Here is a 23,207-nt window from a genome sequence, read left to right on the forward strand (position 1 = left end):
TTCTAAGGCCCATTTGACTTCACTCTCCAGGATGTCTGGCTCAAGGTCAGCAACCACACTACCTGGGGTGTACGAGACATCCATATCTTTCTGGTATAATTCCTCTGTGTATTCTTGCCACCTCTTCTTGATGTCTTCTGCTTCTGTTAGGTCCTTACCACTTTTGTCCTTTATTATGGTAATCTTTGTACGAAATGTCCCTTTCATATCTCCAATTTTCTTGAACAGATCTCTGGTTCTTCCCATTCTGTTGTTTTCCTCTATTTGTTTGCATTGCTCGTTTAAGAAGGCCTTCTTGTCTCTCCTTGCTATTCTTTGGAAATCTGCATTCAATTTCCTGTATCTTTCACTATCTCCCTCGCGTTTTGCTTGCCTTCTCTCCCCCGCTATTTGTAAGGCCTCATTGGACAGCCACTTTGCTTTCTTGCATTTCCTTTTCATTGGGATGGTTTTCGTTGCTGCCTCCTGTACAATGTTACGAGCCTCCATCCATAGTTCTTCAGGCACTCTGTCCACCAAATCTAAATCCTTAAACCTGTTCCTCACTTCCACTGTGTATTCATAAGGGATTTGACTTAGATTGTATCTTACCGGCCCAGTGGTTTTTCCTACTTTCTTCAGTTTAAGCTTGAATTTTGCTATAAGAAGCTGATGATTTGAGCCACAGTCAGCTCCAGGTCTTGTTTTTGCTGACTGTATAGAGCTTCTCCATCTTTGGCTGCAGAGAATATAATCAATCTGATTTCGATGCTGCCCATCTGGTGATGTCCATGTGTAGAGTCGTCTCTTGTGTTGTTGGAAAAGCGTGTTTGTGATGACCAGCTTGTTCTCTTGACAGAACTCTATTAGCCTTTGCCCTGCTTCGTTTTGATCTCCAAGGCCAAACTTGCCAGTTGTTCCTTTTATCTCTTGCCTCCCTACTTTAGCATTCCAATCCCCTATAATGAGAAGAACATCCTTCTTTGGTGTCACTTCTATAAGGTCTTGTAAGTCTTCATAGAATTGGTCAATTTCAGTTTCTTCAGCACCAGTAGTTGGTGCATAAACTTGGATTACTGTGATGTTAAAAGGTCTGCCTTGGATTCGTATCGAGATCATTCTATCATTTTTGAGATTGCATCCCAGTACAGCTTTCGCCACTCTTTTGTTGACTATGATGGCCACTCCATTTCTTTTACGGGTTTCTTGACCACAGTAGTAGATGTGATGGTCATCCGAACTGAATTCGCCCATTCCCGTCCATTTTAGTTCACTGATGCCCAGGATGTCAATATTTATTCTTGCCATCTCATTTTTGACCACCTCTAACTTACCCAGGTTCATGGTTCTTACATTCCAGGTTCCTATGCAATATTTTTCTTTACAGCATTGGACTTTCCTTTCGCTTCCAGGCATATCCGCAACTGAGCGTCCTTTCGGCTTTGGCCCAGCCGCTTCATCAGCTCTGGATCTACTTGTACTTGCCCTCCGCTCTTCCCCAGTAGCATGTTGGACGCCTTCCGACCTGAGGGGCTCATCTTCCAGCGTCATAACTTTTATATGCCTGTTGTCTTTGTCCATGGAGTTTTCTTGGCAAGGATACTGGAGTGGCTTGCCGGTTCCTCCTCCAGGTGGATCACGTTTGGTCAAAACTCTCCACTATGACCTGTTCATCTTGTGTGCCCTGCTCGGCATAGTTCATAGCTTCTCTGAGTTCTTCAAGCCCCTTCGCCACGGCAAGGCAGTGATCCATGAAGGGGGAAAATACATTGCTTCATCTAATTCTTTGTGTTGAGCACACATTGTAAAACGAAAGACAAAGGCATGTAATATTCTTTGCAAATTGCCTGTGTGCAATATAGGATTTTGGTGTATATGAAGCAGGGACCCTGCAATGAAGAAAACCGTCAAATAAATCAAGTGCCAGGGGTTTATTGCAGAGCTTTCTAATCAATATCTCAAGCCAGTGCATGATAGATGGAGAGGAAAGTACTATATAAGCAGATTCCTCTACATGGCTATCTGCTTGCATTATATCCACTCACTCACACAACCCGAATGCCATTTTTTTAAAAGAGAAGATCAAAGGTTATTAATTTTATGGAATGATGTGTTTGAAAACTGTTGGTCTAATTATGAATAACACTAATTACATATAAAAGCCATATTTATGTATATGAAACCATTATATTGCTAAATACTTCTATAAGGCAGAAGATTTCACTGCAGTCCTATTGCAGTTACCTGAGAAGAAGGAAATAGGCCTTGTGCTGTTGATTCTCCTTTTACTATTCAAATCTACTTAAGTCCTGCCCATATTCTGGTGACTTGAGTCTCAACAGGATTCATGATTCGCGTCACATACAAGCCAGATATTTGCATCCTGTTCTGGTAGTCAGAGGCTCTGGACTTGCATCTGTTTTATGGGAAGCAGAGTTTACATCCAAGGGAAAAAGGAGGGTGTCAATGACCCAAGGTGAGGCTGAACTACTGTGGAACAGCCTGGCACAGTGGTCCTTGGTGCATAATATCTATCTGTATTTACATACACTTATTGGTCAACATGTTGTGCGGAATTGCTGTTGCGTCATGGCTTCTTTCTCTCCTTCCCACGAGAGGATCTGGAGAAGTTACACCCCAATCATTTGCAGTGAGCTCAGCGCTTTGACCACCTAACAAATGCACGTTTTCACACAACCCAAATAATGCATTTGAATCTCTCCCACCCTATTTATCTTTGCGCTGTATTCAGGGGATGTTTATTTGTCTCGGAAGGAGCAGAATGGTGTCCAGGCATCTGCCACCTGCCACGGATTCCACCTGCCACGGATTCTGTAGCTGCCATCCCTCCATTACCGAGGCAACTGTCTATAAACAATAAACTTCCATAAAAAATGGCAAAAGTAGTTTCTTTCCCAAATCAGTTTTATCATAAACCATAGCATACCCTCAAAGTAATTACTTATGCGTTTGTTTGTTTGTTTGTTTGTTTGTTTGTTTGTTTCCTTCTTAGGTATTTTTATTGGGTTTATAAATATATTAGGACTCCATCTTGGAATGTAATCTGGACACATTAAAACCAGCGGAGAGAGTTGAAGATAGGTGCTTTACAACAAATAAGCGACAGTCATCACAAGTGTGGTTTTGTTCAATGAACTGTTCAACCAGCGGAGCCTCTCTGATGTTGCCTCTAATGTGGGATCGGTGTTCTGAAATATGAGTCTTAACAGGGCAGGTGGTCTTTTAAAAGACCACAGAAAACTTCTCGTCTACCACTGGAACACTTTAAGTGTGGAGGCTGTTTAGCCTGCAACCAGGCTATTGAAAGTGCCTCTTACCATGTCCCTAACAGCTCCATGATTCTGAAATCGAATGGATTCACTAACTGTGGCACCAGAAACATGATTTAATTAATTGATTGTCCTTATCAGTTGATATACATTGGTGCCACCTCCCGCCCTGTTAAGACTGCTATAAACTCAACACACTAGTTCCATGTGGACTAAATTCAACATTAGTTCACAGGATTCAAGTAATTACATGCAGCTGTTTGTGGACTTTCTGCCGTTATGTCTTTAAATTTGTGAGCTCTGCCCACATTTCCTAAGGAGGTTTGACAAACGGAAGGACATTGTCCTCTTTAGTGACTGGGGGTATTAACTAGGTACAGTGGTACCTCTGGATGCAAACGGGATCCATTCCAGAGCCCCATTCGTATCCTGAGTAGAACGCAACCTGCGACTGTGCGTCTGTGCGGGTCGCGATTTGACGCTTCCGCGCATGTGCGTGACATCATTTTGAGTGTCTGCACATGTGCGAGCAGCGAAACCCGGCAGTAACGCATTCTGTTACTTCTGGGTCACCGCGGAGCATAACCTGAAAATGCTCAACCTGAAGCATATTTAACCCAAGGTATGACTGTACAGGGGTACCTCAGGTTAAGTACTTAATTCGTTCCTGAGGTCCGTTCTTAACCTGAAACTGTTCTTAACCTGAAGCACCACTTTAGCCAATGGGGCCTCCTGCTACTGCCGCACTGCCAGAGCACGATTTCTGTTCTTATCCTGAAGCAAAGTTCTTAACCTGAAGCACTATTTCTGGGTTAGCGGAGTCTGTAACCTGAAGCATATGTAACCCGAGGTACCACTGTATGTGCAAATAGACGAGTTACTGTCTCACTTTTTTCTTGTAGATATGCCCCTGCTTTAAGCTGTTTACACACTGTTAAGGGGTGATATGATAGCCATGTTCAAATATATAAAAGGATGTCATATAGAGGAGGGAGAAAGGTTGTTTTCTGCTGCTCCAGAGAAGCGGACACCGAGCAATGGATCCAAACTAGAAGAAAGAAGATTCCACCTAAACATTAGGAAGAACTTCCTGACAGTAAGAGCTGTTCGACAGTGGAATTTGCTGCCAAGGAGTGTGGTGGAGTCTCCTTCTTTGGAGGTCTTTAAGCAGAGGCTTGACAGCCATATGTCAGGAGTGCTCTGATGGTGTTTCCTGCTTGGCAGGGGGTTGGACTCGATGGCCCTTGTGGTCTCTTCCAACTCTATGATTCTATGATTCTCTTGTGTATCATTTACTACAAAGGTATACCTTAATTACATATTCTCAACGTCTTTTTAATTTTAATTCTCCTTATTCTACTTGTTAATTAATTGCAATTCTGTTACAATAGATTTTGGCAGCTTGATGACTCAGCTCTTTAGCACCGAAACGTTGGATTACTGGAACAACGTCTGAGCACCCAACCACTGCTATATCAAAAGTGGACTATTTATTACTGCGCTTGCAATTGTTTAAGATAAAATCTAATTTGGGAAAGAGAAGAAATGAGCACTGAACCACCAACATATTGCAAGTGAACTCTTTATTTACTGTGTTTGCTGTTGAGATAAAACTGATTTGGGAAAGAAACTTTTGCCATTTTTATGGATGTTTATTTTGTTTACAGGCAGTTGCCTTGGTGATATTATCTTGTGTAGATTGCAGTAGTCACTGTATCACTGTTTTATTGGTATCCCCTCCATTATAGCGGGTGGGACTAGATGACCCTTGGGGCTCCCTTGCCTTCTCTTCGTTCATGTATATTCAGGGCTGCTATATGCCCGGATTTTCCAGGTCATTACCGGGATTTCTGGGGAGCGCTTTGGAGAAGTCAATTTAAGAATCGGGTTTTTTGGGGGGGAGGGGTGTTCCTTAAAAAAGCTCAAGAACTTTCGGGGTGTCAAACCCAATAAAAATACCTAAGAAGGAAAGAAAGAAACGCGCAAGTAATTATTTGGGGGGGGGGTGCGTGTGCTAACTGTGCTTGTTTGGGGGGCACACTGGCGATTCTTGCAGGAGGTCTTTTCGCCCGCAGATCTTTGCGCAGCGCGCCTCGGCCACTCGGGGCGGCGCCTCCTCCTCCTCCTCCTCCTCCTCCTCTTTGGCCGCCAGAGGCTCCGGAGGCGCCGCTGCTCCGTCCTGGCCGAGGCATGGCGGGCTCCGTGCGGAGAAGCCTCCTGCTGCTGCTGCTGCTGCTGGCGGGGCCGGGCGGCGCGGGCGGAGCGCCTTCCCCGGGTAAGCGGGACCCCAGCGGGGCGCGTGAGGACTGGGGCCGGCGCGGGCTTCGCTCGGTCCGCCGGCCCTCGGGTGGGCGATGATCTTCCTCGCAGAGCGATCCATCCACCGAGCGGGCGGGACCGGGGAATCTTAGGTCCAGTGAAATCCCTTCCGCCTCCCAGGTGCCGCCGGACCCTGGGCTCTTTTGGGTGCAGACCGCTCTCCCCCCCCCCCCCCCGGGATATAGTGGTGCCCAGTGGTGCCCTCCCGGGGGGGGGGGTGAGTTCAGAGCCCGTGGTAATGCTAAAAACGGATAAAGTAACTTTTATGTAAATGCATGTTTCTGTTTTGTGGGATAGTACTGGAACAAGTGGGCACCGTAATCGGGGCTGAATAGCCTCATCCTATATTTGTCCACTGGGAAGGAAGCCATCCTGGCTTTCCAAAGGATTGAAACCCAGGTAAGGGTATTTCTCTTTATGTCTACTCAGAAGAAAACCGCGTTGAGATCAATTGCTCCTTGCTCCCAAGTAAGTGGCTAGAGTCAGCAATGGATTGGCAGCATTCATATCCCTTGGAATTATGACAAAAATGCAGAGATCTTTGTTGGTCCAATTATATTTTTAAAAGGCTTCTGGGTCAATATGCACATAACTGCCGTAAATTGGTTGCTAACTTGTGAGGAATTCAAGCAATCCTCATGGGTCATTTTGCTCAGACTTATGATAAAGTAGGATTTTAGCAGGGGAGTATTTGACAAAGGTCCGTATAGTTAAAGCCGTGGTTTTCCCAGTAGTGATGTATGGAAGTGAGAGCTGGATCATAAAGAAGGCTGATCGCCGAAGAATGGATGCTTTTGAATTATGGTGCTGGAGGAGACTCTTGAGAGTCCCATGGACTGCAAGAAGATCAAACCTCTCCATTCTGAAGGAAATCAGCCCTGAGTGCTCACTGGAAGGACAGATCCTGAAGCTGAGGCTCCATGACTTTGGCCACCGCATGAGAAGAGAAGACTCCCTGGAGAAGACCCTGAGGTTGGGAAAGAAGGAGGGCACAAGGAGAAGGGGACGACGGAGGACGAGATGGTTGGATAGTGTTCTCAAAGCTACCAGCATGAGTTTGACCAAACTGCGGGAGGCAGTGGAAGACAGGAGGGCCTGGCGTGCTCTGGTCCAGGGGGTCACGAAGAGTCGGACACAACTAAACGACTAAACAACAACAACATTTGACTTTTCCCTATCCATAACTGCCCCCACCCCCATTTTGGGCAGGGCAATTGCCCTGCAAAGACTTGTCAATCTGACTTTTCTAGGCTAACTTTTACAGTGGGCTGTCCAGAAAAGATGCAGAAGTCTGTTTTTTGTCTTTACAAAGGGATGATGTTGGATACTGGAATTTAAAACTAATAGTTGAAGGTGGTTGTTTTCGTTGGGGATGAGAATCCTGCAGGCATTTAAGTGGATACAGGCTTGTGACATGTTATATGCTGAATGTTTCCTTGCTTTGGAGAGATTTCTGATGATTTAAGGCTTATTTGAAGGACAATTGAGGGCTTTGAACATTGGCATTGTAATCCTAGGGAGACAATGTGGAAGCAGATTTGCAATTCTGTTCTGCAGAAGACACTGATGATGCTGTGACTACACTTCATTCTGGTTTTTATTCATACATAATCCCTCTTACCTATTTTATAAATATATGTTTATATATTGAACATTCTCTGCTCTCGTACATATTTATGTCCCTTCCTTTACCTTCTTAAGCACAATCAAGCAAATGTGTTCTTATAAGCTTATTGCTTTTTGCCCATCTTGCACAATCATAATGGTAGAGTTGACAGACTTTCTTGCTTCCTTATGCACATTTTGCTGCCACTGTTCTGATGCTGCTTCCTATACATTTATGTGGAGCATGGGAATCTTCTTCAGGAGGTTCACAGAATGGATCTCTAAATAACTAACCTTCCAGAAATAAGTAGAACAGAAGTTAGTTTAGAAATGCACAATAAAGCAAAACAAAAATGTACGCAAAAACTGAAAGCATTACAGTGGAATTACAGGATTACAGTGGAAAGACTGGCTATAGAATCCTGTAGATTCCAGCATGGTAAAAATTTTGTTTTATTGAATGTATTTGAACTGCCAGGTATTCTTGCCAAGTAGATGGGAAAGGCATTTAATAAAGAAAAATAAAAATAAAGTATGCATGCAAATGAAGTAGCTAAATTGCGGAAATGCAGTATTTAAGCTTCCTTTCTGTGTGAGGTGGTACGAAAATACTGTCTCAAAACTTTTGTTCAGTTTTAATGCTTGATGTGATGTGAAGAAGAAAAATATTGAGAACATCAAGTTGAGCATTTTAACATTTTAATTTAAAAATTTTTAATTTTAAAAAATGCAAAGATGGGAGACTGAATATTGCAATGGAAGAAATGCAGTGATGCTTCTAGTCAAACTTCTGTTTCATGACATCAGTTACAACAATAGTATAAATCTGGTTGTTTGCCTTTGTCTTTGTCTATGAATCGGGAGAGACAGGTGAACTAGACTGGTGCTTGGAGACGGAGATGGGCTGGATGTGCACCAGTAACGGAAGCTGAATCCTGAAAAGACGGGGTGCTCTGCCTTCCAGGCTCTTGAGTCTAGGAAGTGGGGAGACTGCCTGTTCTGGATGGTTTTGCTCCCCTGGAAGGAGCAGCTCCGTGGACTGGGGTTGCTTCTGGATTCATCATTGTCAGAGGCTGGGCAGGCCCATTTCAAGCTTTGTCTGGTTTGTCAGTAATGCCCCCCCCTTTTTTTGATAGAGATGACCTGGCCACTATATTTCATACTCTGCAGTAATCCAATCTGAAATTTACTAGTGTGCTGTATATGGGCTGCTCTTGAAGAGAACCTAGAAATGAAGCCACCCTAAATGACTTAATATTTGAAAAAACACGCCTTTCCATACAGACTTGACCCTCTTGGGTGTTAAGACCAGCAGATGGGACTTTCTCAGGAATACCTGTGTATAGGATTTCAACCTAATTCTGTAGCTATGAGGCAACAGGTGGGAGTTTTCTGCTTCTCGCTGAGCTGAGAGGTGCTGAGCTCCTATGGCCTGAATACTGGATTTAGGCCCCAATCCCTGTTAACCATGAGTACAACCTTAGCCATAGGTATTGTCAAACTCAGTCCCACAGTGCATTGGATAACGAACTAGTTTGCATGGTGTTTCCCACTCGATAAAAGTGATTTATCACATTTGGGGACAGGAAGGCTGTTAAAATGAGGTTGCAATCTCAGCATAAGCCCAGATGAACTCAGTAGAACATACAGTTGTACATTGGTTCTCAAACTTAATCCATTCCGGAAGTCCGTTCCAAAACCAAGGCGTGCTTTCCCATAGAAAGTAATGCAAAATGGAATAATCTGTTCCAGACTTTTAAAAACAACCCCTAAAACAGCAATTTAGCATGAATTTAACATGGTCTTTTACGAGACCATTGATCCATAAAATGAAAGCAATAAACAATGTACTGTAGTCACACAATCAATCAGTAGCTGAACTGGGTTCTACACAGTCACAAAAACAAAACAAAAAAGCCGCAAAAGCACAAAATAGCAAAAACAGACCTCAGTGTGGCACTCAAATCGGAAGCATAAGACTCAAAACGGAGCACCTTCGGCTTCCAAAAAAAGTGCAAAACACTAACTTCTGGGTTTTCACTGTTTGTGTTCCAAGTTGTTTGAGTACCAAGGCGTTTGAGAACCAAGGTACCACTGTACTAGAACATCACAGAGAACTCTGCCGGAAATTCCATTTGTAAGGAATTGCTTTAAACTGGCATCGGATTGGTGTGTGTGCCAGTTAAGATTAAAAAGGAATGTGCACATAATCCTTGTTGCAAGACTGCAGAACTGCCTCATATATAACTGGCTCTGAAATGCAGTTTACAAAGTCTTTGATTAAACCATAAGTGATTATGGTTCTCTGCAGATGTTTATCCTCAAGCAAGAGTATTAAACGTTTTTGAGAAAGGAGATGCAGCTGCTAGTTTCAAATATGAAAGCTTTTCTCCTGTGGTTTTCCTTTGATTGTCTTACGCTCTACTTCTAATAATGCAAATTTTCCAGTAGGCTACAGAGAAATTAGAGCAAGAGGAGTGCTTATGTAACTCCCCAAATGAGAATGCTAATATGGATATGTTGGCAATGATCACTGTGAAAGCCAGTGGAGCTGTGTGGCAATACAATTCTGTGTAGCTGGCCTGGAAAATAGTTGTTTACAGTACAGTGCAGCTATAACAGATTATGTACCTGCACGCAGGCCTTGCTGCATTGGAGACTTGATTTTGCAACTCTCTAGGAGCCTCAAGGTTGTCCCTAATTTGCATATACATTTACATAAAATGCCAATTTGCATTCATAAACTTCACAAAATAAACAAACTATGTGTGGCTATAATAGGAATACCTTACAGCCATCTTCCTTTGCATCCTTCTTTCTTTTTTCATATTGTCTCCTTTGACCTCTTTGCCCCCATAACAATTGCCTTCTGGGCGCTCTGATTAAAACTCAACAGCTTGGTATAAAAATGTTCATATGTATGTATGTATGTATGTATGTATGTATGTATGTCATTTTGGGGTTTAATCCCATGCACTGAATTCCCTATGAATTCCCTATGAATACATCTGAGTCAGCATGCACTGGATCTGCAGTGTGTTTACTAAAACTTAGGCATGATTTCAGCACCTCTTTCACAAGGGGACCTTTCTAACGCTTGCCTGTATGACAGCCGACCGCAGCATTATTGCTATTGCCAGACAGCTTGCAAGGCCACAACTTGAATAATTGTCCTTACATTAATGTCTACAAAATGCCAACTGCTTTCCAAATAATTCAGAAGGGAACATTTCTCTGCTCTGTTAAGCTCTTAATCTGAGATTGCCACTGCACAGAGGGGAAGGAAAGCGTATTGAATAATATAGGAGGACTATGGATGAAAGATGCAGTGTGTCAGGGTAAATATGGAAACCATGGAAAGGGAGGAGGGGAAGTCACCAGAGAAACAATTTACATTTTATGTTAAAACATGTTAAGATTTTGTGTGTGTGTGTGTGTGTGTGGGTGTGTGTGAGAGAGAGAGAGAGAGAGAGAAATTAATAAAAAAATTTAATTTAAAAAAGGCATAAATATACAACCCAGTTGCATTCCTTGTAACAACCAGGTACAATTTATATTTCCCACTGGTTCATTGCTAAGCTTGCAAGATGTTGTTGTTGTTATTTTATCATTTATACCCTGCCCATCTGGTTGGGCCACCCCAGCTACTCTGGAAGGCCTCTAATGCATATAGAAACACAATAAAACATCAGCATAAAAAAATTCCCAATCTAGGGCTGCATTCAGATGTCTTCTAAAAGTTGTGTAATTCTTTATCTCCTTGGCATCTGAGGTAGCCTCTGCTGATGTTTACCTATAAATTCTGTTTTCAGCATCAAAGTTTTATAGCTTTTTGAACACTGTGGTAAATTTAGGATTTGAGCCAAATTTAGCAGAATATTGTGGTGTCAGCACTCACATTTTCTGCATCTACTACTGCTGTTGGCTTTCTCAAATTGCTCCAGGTTGCGTAACGTGATTTTTCAGCCGGGGTGGTGGCAGTGGTGAAGAAGCTAATATTTCATGGAAACTATCAGATTTATATACAGTGTTACCTTGAAAGTTGAACGGAATCCGTTCCGGAAGTCCATTCGACTTCGAAAACGTTCAGAAACCAAAGCTCCTGTAGCCGAGCGGAAGCCACGTCAGATGTTCGGGTTCCAAAGAACGTTCTCAAACCAGAACACTCACTTCTGGGTTTGCAGCTTTTGGGAGATAATACGTCCGAGTACCAAGGCGTTTGGGATCCAAGGTACAACTATACAAACAATAGCGTGGATTTCTCTGTTTTCTCTCAGTTTTTTCAGGTGTATTTCAATAAATGGTGTGTAGTACAGACTATGGAGTATCATAGACAAAAATTGATAATGTGTGAAATTCAAGTGGTTGAAGTGAGAGTAAAGTATTTTCATGACAGAACAGCTGTTATTTACAGGGGTAACTGGTCTGCATTACACTTGAACCAATGTTAGCATTAATCGAAGTCAGCTGTATCAAGTCCACTTCTAACTATGGTTGCAAATTTTTCTTTGGTGCTAACTGTGGTTAGCAAAAACACTACTGCCTCCATAAGGCTGACCATAGCTACATCCAAAACCGAAAGAGAGAGCGAATGTCCATGCAAACTGGGAGGTGTCAACCCACACCTCCAAACTATAGTTAGCAAAGTGTTACTTTTCCTTGCAGTGTGATTTACATGGAGGAGAATGAAACAGCCCACAGGATGGTTAACAGGGTATGTGGGGTCATAATTTGTGGCCACAAATGCAATACACTTCCCAAGCTGTAAATACCCTTCTTACGGAACTCCCACGTAAATGGGAGATTGCCTGTACCTGCCCTTCTCATCCACTGAATTGTTGCGCCTTCTCTGGAGAAGGAAACACTTAAACACGATGCAGAGTTCCCAAAAAATAGACCAGAGGCAATTGTATTTCACCCAGCAGATCTTTACTGCTACTGAAGGCAGGTGAGCATAATGGTCACAAATCCAATACATTCAGGATTGGCGCAGTCCATGAACAATCCAGTTGCAGCACTTACAAAAACTAACAAGACTAAACCATAACGCTAAGCATGCTATGTACAGAGCACCACACCAGAAGGAAGAGAGATAGAAAGTAAGAAAGACCCATGCTCCTTCTGGCCTATATCAGCATGACCTTAACAGAAAGAGATAAGAGAACCAGTTTAAGTCAGCTGTACTTAACTTCTCTGAAGGTATAACCCAAACATCATGAAGCTACTTTCACACAGAGAAGCTTCCAGAAACCTTTTGAATGAATTTGAATAGGAAAGATCTCTACACATTAGATCAATACTTTCTGCACCAAGAAATGCAAACCGACATGACTATCATGCCCATTTTTACCTTACTTGTATTAAGTCATAAGTCAAATTTGAAAAAGCATAAATTGTTGCTTCTTCTTTCCTCCTATACAGGCAATTCCCCGTTTACATGGGTTGTGTTCCATGTCATCGTGTGTGTCAGTGGAGCGGGTGTAAGCCTACCCCGTTCCACCCCTTTCCAGGGCCAAAAACGGCGCGCACATCCGTGGTCACGTGCCAATCCAGCACGTGCAAAATGGTTGCCATCTGTATACAAAGTAGGGGAATTGTAATGTTTGTGTTACCTCTTTTCCATCTGTACAGGTATGTCTGAGCCTTCCTTTATTGCTAAAAGTGAAGACCGTCTGTTTAAATACTTATTTGAAGATTATGAAAGATGGGTTCGCCCAGTAGAGCGTCTGAACGACACAATCAAAGTGAAGTTTGGCCTTGCAATTTCCCAGTTAGTGGATGTGGTACGTTGGAAACTTCTGCTGTTTGCTCTTTAAATAGGCATAGCAGCGTAAAGTAGTTGCTTGTCAGAAGCGCATCGTCTGAACAGCATCCCTGGCTTTTTCACAGAGCCTCTTCTCTTCAGAAAGAGGATGCCATAACTCCACACAGGGTGTTGGGGTTGCAAAAGTTGTACGTGTGTTATTGGTCACTTGCTGTTGAGAGGATAGGAGGAAGGAACCATGCATTCATATGCTATCTGTTCACACAGGCCTGGTTTGCATGTTATAAAAAGCCAGAGTTTGCTTTAAAGCATAGTTTAATCATGAATATGCCTTTTGCTTATTGTGTCCTCTTGTAGCTCATACAAGCCATACTATGCCTTGTTGTGTGGTCTAAATCCAGTCAATGGTTTATTTGTTTCAAATAAACAATGAGCTGTAAGCTACAAATAAACCAGCATTCATTCTCAGGTTATTTCTGACTTACCGCTTGGTGAGCCTGGGTTTGGAAGACCTGTCAAGCAATAGTATGGCTTCTTTGAGCTGCGCAGGAGAGGAGAAGCTGTGCAGGAGCCTGTGCAGCAAGTGAGAGGCATGGTCACAATCCAGCCCTGGTTTAAGAGGAGCTTGCTTATTCTGTCATGTATCTGAGGCCTCTGTGTGTAGACAGAAGTGGGAGAGTTCCGGCACCTCTTTTTTAAAAAGAAAAATAGCACTGTATGAGATGATTCTCTCAAACAATTATCTTCAAAGGAACTGCTAACTTGATTTCTTGTAGCTGCCAGACTTTCTTTTGCACAAAAACGGAATAACTTAAATGATATGTCTCTCGAGTTGTGGTATAAAAACTTACTGAACCTCACAGCTGCTGAAAAGATAGCCCACGAGATTCATGTGATGCAAGGGTAAGAACCAGTGGAACAATTGGGACTTTTATCTTATGTTTGACCTGCACGACTTCTGACCTGCACCTAAAAAAAAAATCCTGTCCTAAATAATATGTTAGTTTAATAAACCTATGTAGAATTGTAATTATTATGTAACTATTTATCTGATGACTTTCCACACTCTTGTGTTGAAAAATTAAAAAAAGTTTTTGAAAAGGAAAGAAAAACTTTCCAGCCAATAATAAATAGATTAAAGTTCCTCCAGTGCCCCAGAGCAACCAAAACATAGCGGTGGTCTGGGGCATTTTGGGAAATTCAGGTGTCAGCCTGGAGCCTGCCCTGGTGAGAGCTGTAGAAGATATGCCATATGTTAATTGACCGCTGTCTGGAAGTGAGAGAAGTGTACTGTCATTCATATAAAATGCTTTTTTCTCTCAATAGGATGAGAAAAATCAACTGATGACAACAAATGTTTGGTTGAAGCAGGTGAGCAGTATATTAGGAAAAAGTTTGGACTGTAACCATGATGTTGGGAGGGATGTTGATTTATACCGTTTGGTTGCAACTGAGGTGTATTATTCAGTGTAAACTCAAATAACCAGGTTGCTACAGCGGTGATGAAATCCTATGCACACTATTCTGCAAATAAATCCCGTTGAATTCAGTGGTGCTTATTTCTGAATAGACCTGTATATAATTGCACTGTAAAGTAAATAAATTAGATTATCAATTAATACTATCTTTACTCTCTTTGTAGGAATGGATTGATGTAAAACTGAAGTGGGACCCTAAAGATTATGCTGGAATAACATCTATCCGTGTCCCTTCAGATTCTATATGGATCCCAGATATTGTTTTGTATGACAAGTAAGTATTTAATGTTTTTAACACAATTATTACTGTTGCAAAAATTAAAGAGAGAAATAACTTGAATAAGTTGTATTTTGAAATTGCTAGAGTTGAGAGCATCTTTTTTTCTGAAATGATATATTTGGCACGATAGCATGGCATTCATGCAGAATTTTCAAATGAGAGTAACAGTTTCAAACCATGAAATATATTATGTTTGCTGGAGAGATGTATTTTCTTCAGTTATGTGTGCTGTGTGGTGAAAGAGACATTCCACAGAACACTACCTGAGTGATTCGCATCTCACTAAATGGCAGCCTCATGGTCTTTGTTAGATAAAAGAAGTAAAAAGTAAAAGGGACCCTTTAGCCATTCATTTTGTAAGAGCAAAAGCGGAGTGTTATAAGAGATAGTGAAATGCAAGCAGAACAGTAGTAGTAGTAGGAGTAGTAGTAATAATAATAATAATAATAATAATAATAATAATAATAATAATAATAATTTATTATTTATACCCCGCCCATCTGGCTGGGTCCCCCAGCCACTCTGGGTGGCTTCCAACAAAACACTAAAATACAATAACCTATTAAACATTAAAAGCTTCCCTAAAGAGGGCTGCCTTTAGATGTCTTCTAAAAGTTTGATAGTTATTTTTCTCTTTGACAACTGGTGGGAGGGCGTTCCACAGGGCGGGTGCCACTGCCAAGAAGGCCCTCTGCCTGGTTCCCTGTAACTTGGCTTCTTGCAGTGAGGGAACCGCCAGAAGGCCCTCGGCGCTGGACCTCAGTGTCCGGGCAGAACGATGGAGCTGGAGACGCTCCTTCAGGTATACTGGACCGAGGACCGAGGGCTTTCAAGGTCAGCACCTACACTTTGAATTGTGCTCGGATATGTACTGGGAGCCAGTGTAGGTCTTTCAAGACTGGTGTTATATGGTCTCGGCGGCTGCTCCCAGTCACCAGTCTAGCTGCCGCATTCTGGATTAGTTGTACTTTCCGGGTCACCTTCAAAGGTAGCCCCACGTAGAGCGCATTGCAGTAGTCCAAGCAGGAGATAACCAGAGCATGCACCACTCTGGCGAGACAGTCCGCGGGCAGGTAGGGTCTCAGTCTGCGTACCAGATGGAGCTGGTAGGCAGCCGCCCTGGACACAGAATTGACCTGTGCCTCCATGGACAGCTGTGAGTCTAGAGTGACTCCCAGGCTGCTCACCTTCAGGGGCACAGTTACCCCATTCAGGACCAGGGAGTCTTCCACACCTGCCTGCCTCCTTTCCCCCAAAAACAGTACTTCTGTCTTGTCAGGATTCAACCTCAATCTGTTAGCCGCCACCCATCCTCCAACCGCCTCCAGACACACACACAGGACCTTCACCTCCTTCACTGGTTCCGATTTGAAAGAGAGGTAGAGCTGGGTATCATCCGCATATACTGATGAATACCCAGCCCAAACCCCCTGATGATCTCTCCCAGCGGCTGCATGTAGATGTTGAAAAGCATGGGGGAGAGGACGGAACCCTGAGGCACCCCACAAGTGAGAGCCCAGGGGTCTGAACACTCATCCCCCACCACCACTTTCTGAACACAACCCAGGAGGAAGGAGCGGAACCACCGTATAACAGTGCCCCCAGCTCCCAGCCCCTCTAGACGGTCCAGAAGGATGTTATGGTTAATGGTGTCAACAGCTGCTGAGAGATCCAGCAGAACTAGGAAACAGCTCTCACCTTTGTCCCTAGCCCGCCGGAGATCATCGACCAGTGCGACCAAGGCAGTTTCAGTCCCATGATGAGGCCTGAATCCCAACTGGAAGGGATCCAAATGGTCCGCTTCTTCCAGGCGTGCCTGGAGTTGTTCAGCAACCACTCGCTCAATCACCTTGCCCAAGAATGGAAGATTTGGGCAATAGTTGGCCATATTGGCAGCATCTAAAGATGGTTTTTTAAAAAGCGGTTTGATAACCGCCTCTTTCAGCGGGTCTGGGAAGGCTCCCTTACAGAGAGAAGCATTCACCACCCCGCGAATCCCATCACCCAGCCCTTCTCGGCTAGCTTTTATAAGCCAGGATGGGCAAGGATCAAGGAGACAGGTGGTTGGTTTGACTCGTCCAAGCAGCCTGTCTACATCCTTGGAGGTAACAGATTGGAATTGATCCAACACAACTTGACTAGACAGGACTCTAGCACTCTCCCGCCCCGGCCCTGCTCCCACGGTGGAGTCTACCTCTTCCTGAATCTGAGCGACTTTATCTGCAAAAAACTTTGCAAAATCATTGCAGGAGATCATGTGGCCCGTACTGGGGCACTGATGTAGCAGGTGGTTCTGCTAAATTGCAAACCACCTGAAAAAGTCTCCTGCTGCTGTTTTCTGCAGATGCAATAGAGGCGGTGAAGAAAGTCTTCTTCGCCGTCGCTACCGCCATTTGATAGGCTCGACATTGAGCTCTAACCCATGTCTGGTCAGCTTCAGAATCAGTTATCCGCCACCGGCGCTCTAGCCATCTCAACGATTGTTTCATTGCACTCAGATCTGTGGAAAACCATGGGGCTGTCCGGGCTCCATGCAATTGGAGAGGACACTTCGGAGCCAGACAGTCAATAGCCCTGGTTAACTCCGTATTCCAGCGGGTCACCAGAGAATCAGCTGAAAGGCCATCAATATGGGATAAAACATCCCCTACCACTCTCTGGAAACCATCAACATGGGATAAAACATCCCCTACCACTCCCTGGAAACCATTTGGATCCATTAAGTGGCAGGGGCGGACCATCCAAATCGGTCTCCCCTCCCTGCAGAGGGGAAGGGTCGCGGAGAAGTCCAGTTGCACCAGGAAGTGATCTGACCATGGCACTTCTTTTGTTTCACCTTTACTTAATGTCAGATCACCAACATCCATAGAGGTGAACACCAGGTCTAAGGCATGTCTGCGGCTATGAGTTGGGCCAAGGGACAGCCCCATGGAGGCCATGTTTCCCATGAAGTCCCAAGCAGCCCCTTGTAAGGTTGTGTTGGCATGGATGTTAAAATCCACTAGGACAACCAAGCTAGGTGTCTGCAGGAGAACATCTGCCATGACCTGAAGCAGCTCGGGCAGGGAATCCCTAGTGCAGCGGGGAGGTCGGTACACCAAAAGGAATCCTGTACTGCCCCTATTGCCCAACTTCCAGAACATGCACTCAGAGAACTGGGTCTTTCCAATAGGACACCTGGTGCAAACTAATGACTTCCTAAAAATCACTGCAACCCCCCCTCCCCGCCCACATGACCTGGGTTGCTGTGCGTAAGAGAAACCTGGTGGACAAGCAGCGGCAAGGACGGGCCCATCTGCTTCATCCAACCAAGTCTCTGTCACACATGCCAGGTCAAGTCCTCCATCCATGATCAAGTCAAGGATGGCAGTGGACTTATGAATCATTGACCTGGCATTGCACAGCAACACTTTCAGGTCATGTGGGTTTCCCTTGCTGATTCCAGTATCTGTCTGGTCAGGACCCAGACCCGGAGTCCTCAGACAACAACTAAACCTGCCTCCTCGGTAATGACATGGTCTGGTCTTAGCATAACTCCTCCTACCCATGATCACTGAGATCGGTTGTCCCAGTGCATCCCGCCCCCCTGTGGGACCCACTCCCTGGCAGCCCTGACCCCTCCCCTTAAGAACAAAAAAAACCCCCTTAAAAACCCCCAAACAAACCACAATAAAACAATACAAACAAAAAACTGTAAAAATTACAAATACATCAAAATCAAACAAATTCCCAAGCCCAACCAAACACCCACCCCCCCACCCCCACATACAAAAAATTCAAAAAGGAAAAAGAAAAATTTAAAACATTTTAAAAAGAACTCTGCACCCCTCCGAGTCCTCCTGGACAGCAGCAGCAGCAGTAGCAGCAACTGTCCTTATGAGGCCTGTCAGGCCCCGCCCTGGGCCAGGTGGTGAGTGGCAGGAGCGGGGCCCTCAGGCACTTGCTACAGGTTTAAGCTGAGGAAGGAGTCACTCCTTGAAAGAGGTGTCTTCAGAAAGTTTTGGAGCTCAGCTTTCCTCTGTGTGCTGGAAATGCTGCCACATATAAACTGCAGAGCTTTGTGTGCGACCTTAGCGGCCATAGCAGATGGGGCCCTCCAAAGTAGTCTCAGGACTGATCAGGCCGCTTAGAGCCCTAGAACTAACTCCTACATGAATTTGCAGGAAAGAATAAAAGACCTTTATTATGGATCTTGACATCCATAACCTTCAGCATAACTTGGTATAAATCAATTAAATATATTACAAACAAAGAATGGGTGAAATCGTTCTTCAAACAAATCTCTAGCTTGCAGAAAGCCCTTTTAGCAGACCACTTTTAATACAGCAAATGCCTTGCTTGTTGATTTCAAACCAAATATAAGAACCATTCCTTCTTTGCAGTCTCTGAATGTGTATGGGTTCTTGAGGTAGAGTTTTGGGTGACTCCCTGTCTCCATTCCCCATTTGCCCACATCAAAGGGTATTTCTCCTGCCTTTCCCGTCAGTTCTCTTCCCAGCACAAGAGCGACGGCTTCAAGGTAACGATAGTCTTGCTGGATTGTTAGTGTGCATTGTTTGTTGTTTTCAAACAAAATACAAAAAACCATTTATTTTGACCTCATCCTGTACTGGGTGCCACTGTTAAGAGCGTCACATAAACATCTGAAAATAACCAAGTAAAATGTTTGAGGAAAATAACTTCAGCGTGTTACATTTTTAAATAACTTTTCATTGAACATTTTTTCAGTGCAGATGGTCGTTTTGAAGGAACATCTACAAAAACAGTAGTGAAACATGATGGCACAATTGCTTGGACTCCTCCAGCAAATTACAAAAGTTCCTGTACCATAGATGTCACTTACTTTCCATTTGACCGCCAGAACTGCTCCATGAAGTTTGGATCCTGGACGTATGATGGCTCACAAGTTGACATAATTCTAGTGGATGATGAAGTAGACAAGAGAGATTTCTTTGATAATGGAGAATGGGAAATAGTAATGGCAACAGGAATCAGAGGGAACAGAACTGATGGGTGTTGCTGGTATCCATTTATTACCTACTCGTTTATAATTAGACGCTTGCCTCTCTTTTACACACTGTTCCTTATTATTCCCTGCATAGGGTTGTCCTTCTTAACCGTCCTTGTCTTTTACCTTCCGTCTTATGAAGGTGAGAAAATTTCTTTGTGCACTTCAGTTCTGGTTTCCTTAACGGTCTTTCTGCTCGTCATTGAAGAGATCATACCGTCATCTTCCAAAGTTATACCTCTTATCGGCGAGTACTTGGTATTCACGATGATATTTGTCACATTATCCATTGTAATAACTGTCTTTGCTATTAACGTTCACCATCGGTCCTCGTCTACGCACGATGCAATGGCACCTTGGGTCCGCAGGATATTCCTTCACAAACTTCCAAAACTGCTTTGTATGAGAAGCCACGTCGACAGGTATTTCACTCAGGAGGGGGATGCCAACAATGCGGATGGCGCTGAGGCATCTCGGATTACCCTGGAAGCCGCCCTAAATTCTATCCGATATATTACAAGGCACATTGTCAAGGAGAACGAAGTGCGTGAGGTGTGTGTATTAGTTAACATTGCAGTCTTGAGGCTGGCAGTCTGGGACAGCAGCACGTGCAGTTGTGGAGTTAATCATAAGAAAAATCCTTGCCTGCTCATGTCAAATATATCCTGCACTGTAGATATCTCATATTTTCAGACAGCATGATCTCTAATAGAAGTAACTAGGCAACCTTTGCAGGAGAATAATTTCAAAGGTGAAAATGGACACTTTCAGAGATAATGCAGAAATCCTTATTTAAAATGTTATGCCTTTGTGGTGCAACAAATAGGCTCCCTGCCCCATTTTAAATCATATGTGGCTACTCCTTAGGAACAACCATTTCATTGTTCCCACAATAGGAGCCACAATAAGTTATGTTTGGGGCAATTTAATTTTGCACCTAGCCCGATAAGAGAGACAGTAGGGTTTGTGCCATTATTATTACTCTTTAGTTGTAGTGTGTATACAAATATTCTGGAGCGTATTTCAGAAAAGGTACTGATTTTCTTTCTTCTCTCTCTAGGTTGTTGAAGACTGGAAATTTATAGCTCAGGTGCTTGATCGTGTGTTCTTATGGACGTTCCTTCTGGTTTCAATTATTGGATCGCTGGCTTTATTTATTCCTGTAATCCACAAGTGGGCAAACATAATAGTCCCAGTCCATATTGGAAGCACCAACAAATAAGTGTGTGATGAGGACAAAATTGTACCAGTCTTTCTAGAAATATTAATCTTAGAGGTAAATAGTAGTGAAATTATCTGGCACATTTTAATCTACAGTACTGAAATCTTGGAAGGTGTGGGTTGGAGTTCATGCTTATGTTTAAGCATGGACCTCTTGGGACATACGCATTCCCCCCCCTTAAGTGTTAGTTCATTGCTTTCCTATCAGAGCTCACAGGTATGCCATTGCTGCCTTGATGTGCCCTAAAACCACCTGTGGAATAAGTGAGGGGCAATGTAAAGTAAAGGACACTCCAAATGTAAATACTAATAATAATCACTTTTAAGCCCTGCTACCTGCCATCTGCCAACATGGGAAGGCTACTTCATCAAGCGGAACGAGATCCAACTGCTCAGCCCTTCTTCCCCCTTGCCTAAGAAGAGTTGGGAGGGAGCTGCTGCTGCCAGGTGTATCACCAGGGAGGAACAAGGACAAGGAGAGGAAGTTCTCTCTGAACAATCCTGATCCCACCCCATATGGGTGCCATGTTCTCTTCCGCTCCTGTATTGTGTTTTGTAAGCCACATTGAGAGAGGCAGGATATATGAATAATGCAAAACGTTTTAAGCCTTAGTAATCCCGTACAAGGCTTCGGTAAGACAGGACACTATTATAATCCTCAAACGGGGGCTGAGAGTGGGTGGCTTAAAGTAATCTAGCGAGTTTGTGATCTGAAACTGGCCTGTTCACAGCTCATATTCTTAGCCACAATCTGTATTGTGGTTTCGTGCTTTCACCCAGCTCCAACATACCTTTCTGCAGTGCTTCCCTTGGCCTATGATCCTTTATCTGCCAGGTCTCCACCACAGCTAATATTCTCTAGAGTCTCTTCTAATGTCCGCTGCTTGTTTGGACACATAGCACAAGACGGCAGGGTCCCAAGATGTAGCCCTAGGAAACCTTCATCCCCTGAAGAGCCAAAGGAATTTATTTTGCAACAGATTCTGAATATGAAATTGGGTGGGGGGGATGCTAGCATATATTTACTTTTGTGTAAGTATTTGGGACGGGATGGGTGGGAAAGAGAATGAAGCACGTGAGAGCCACAAGGTCTCAGTCTGATTTAGCGCGAGGCTTCTGTTATTTTCAGTTCTACAACACACACGGAAATGTTCAAGTATAAACAAGTTAATGTTTCATCGGTAGATTGCCTTAGAAGACTGGGAAATGTTGGGCTACCTTGGTCTCAATTTTTAATACTTTGGGGGGGGGGCGGCTGTAGACTTGGATGTGGAAAATGAATATAAGAGCTAATGGATCAGCAGCTATTTCTGCAATCATGAGGTGTTTTTTATTACAGAAGGTGACTTAGAATCATAAGTTGTAAAGTTGGAAGGGACCCCATGGGTCATCTAGTCCAACCCCTGCAATGCAGGAATCTTAGCTAAAGACTTATCTGTGAAATGGTGGCGAACAAGTTATTTTCCTACATGCACGGGTTCACTCCACTGTTCTTATGGAGAAAAACATGTTGTGTAAACGAGTCTTAAATTTAACATACTAACAAATATCAAATACTGAAATTAAAAAGTCTCTGAACATTTGCATGTTATGTCAAAAAAAGAAGACTGTAATGCTGTTTAAAATCACTTTAGAGATACAGTATAAAGTAGGAAAACCATATCAACCATGGGCTGCAGTCTGTTAAAAATTCATATTTGTGTTTGGCATAAGATAGTGGTCCTTGATGGTTTTGTCTTCTGAGCAGAGGAGGGTTATTAAAGTATCTGGATGAGTCCAGTTTTTAAAGTGTTTTTAAAAAGAATTTCCAAGTTTGCCAGCTACGCTAATGCATTTTGGGAGAAATCTTATACTAATGATAATAAACTAAATATTGCATTTGGTACTCATTAGTGACATCTGAGGGACATGGGTGACGCTGTGGTGCAAACCACTGAGCATCTTAGGCTTGCAGATCAGAAGGTTGGCAGTTCGAATCCCCACAACCGGGTGAGCTCCAGTTGTTCGGTCCCTGCTCCTGCCAACCTAGCAGTTCGAAAGCACGTAAAAGTGCAAGTAGATAAATAGGTAGCGCTCTGGTGTGAAGGTAAACGGTGTTTCTGTGCTCTGCTCTGGTTTTGCCAGAAGCTGCTTAGTCATGCTGGCCACGTGACCTGGAAAAACTGTCTGCGGACAAACACTGGCTCCCTTGGCCAGTAAAGCGAGATGAGCGTTGCAACCCCAGAGTCGTTTGCAACTGGACTTCAACGGCCAGGGGTCCTTT

General features: G+C 43.6%; 1 protein-coding gene across 4 annotated transcripts; it reads left to right on the forward strand.

Moving 5' to 3' along the window:
• The first annotated feature begins 5,400 nt into the window (after nucleotides 1–5,400).
• On the forward strand, nucleotides 5,401–22,822 carry LOC114604273 (neuronal acetylcholine receptor subunit alpha-5). Of its 4 annotated transcripts, none has more exons than XM_028744252.2 (6): nucleotides 5,403–5,544; nucleotides 12,825–12,976; nucleotides 14,284–14,328; nucleotides 14,600–14,709; nucleotides 19,444–20,145; nucleotides 20,784–21,015. In XM_028744252.2, exons 1-6 carry the CDS (start codon nucleotides 5,460–5,462, stop codon nucleotides 20,806–20,808), a joined length of 1,119 nt encoding a protein of 372 aa, XP_028600085.2. In that variant the 5' UTR covers nucleotides 5,403–5,459; the 3' UTR covers nucleotides 20,809–21,015. The 4 variants fall into 4 exon arrangements, with proteins under 4 accessions (XP_077790682.1, XP_028600085.2, XP_028600083.2 ...); XM_028744250.2 differs by having other exon boundaries at nucleotides 5,404–5,544; nucleotides 19,444–20,275; nucleotides 20,784–22,822; XM_077934556.1 differs by lacking the exon at nucleotides 20,784–21,015 and having other exon boundaries at nucleotides 5,401–5,544; nucleotides 19,449–19,589.
• The last annotated feature ends 385 nt before the right edge of the window (nucleotides 22,823–23,207 follow it).

The sequence above is a fragment of the Podarcis muralis genome, chromosome 9, assembly GCF_964188315.1.
Source record: "Podarcis muralis chromosome 9, rPodMur119.hap1.1, whole genome shotgun sequence".
NCBI lineage: Eukaryota > Metazoa > Chordata > Lepidosauria > Squamata > Lacertidae > Podarcis > Podarcis muralis.

Excerpts from the sequence above, each read along its gene's own strand:
- LOC114604273 (XM_028744250.2), top strand. The coding sequence starts at position 5,460 with ATGGCGGGCTCCGTGCGGAGAAGCCTCCTGCTGCTGCTGCTGCTGCTG. Across the intron at positions 14,329-14,599 it reads CAAATGTTTGGTTGAAGCAG|GAATGGATTGATGTAAAACT; the intron begins GTGAGCAGTATA and ends CTCTCTTTGTAG. Across the intron at positions 14,710-19,443 it reads GATATTGTTTTGTATGACAA|TGCAGATGGTCGTTTTGAAG; the intron begins GTAAGTATTTAA and ends ACATTTTTTCAG.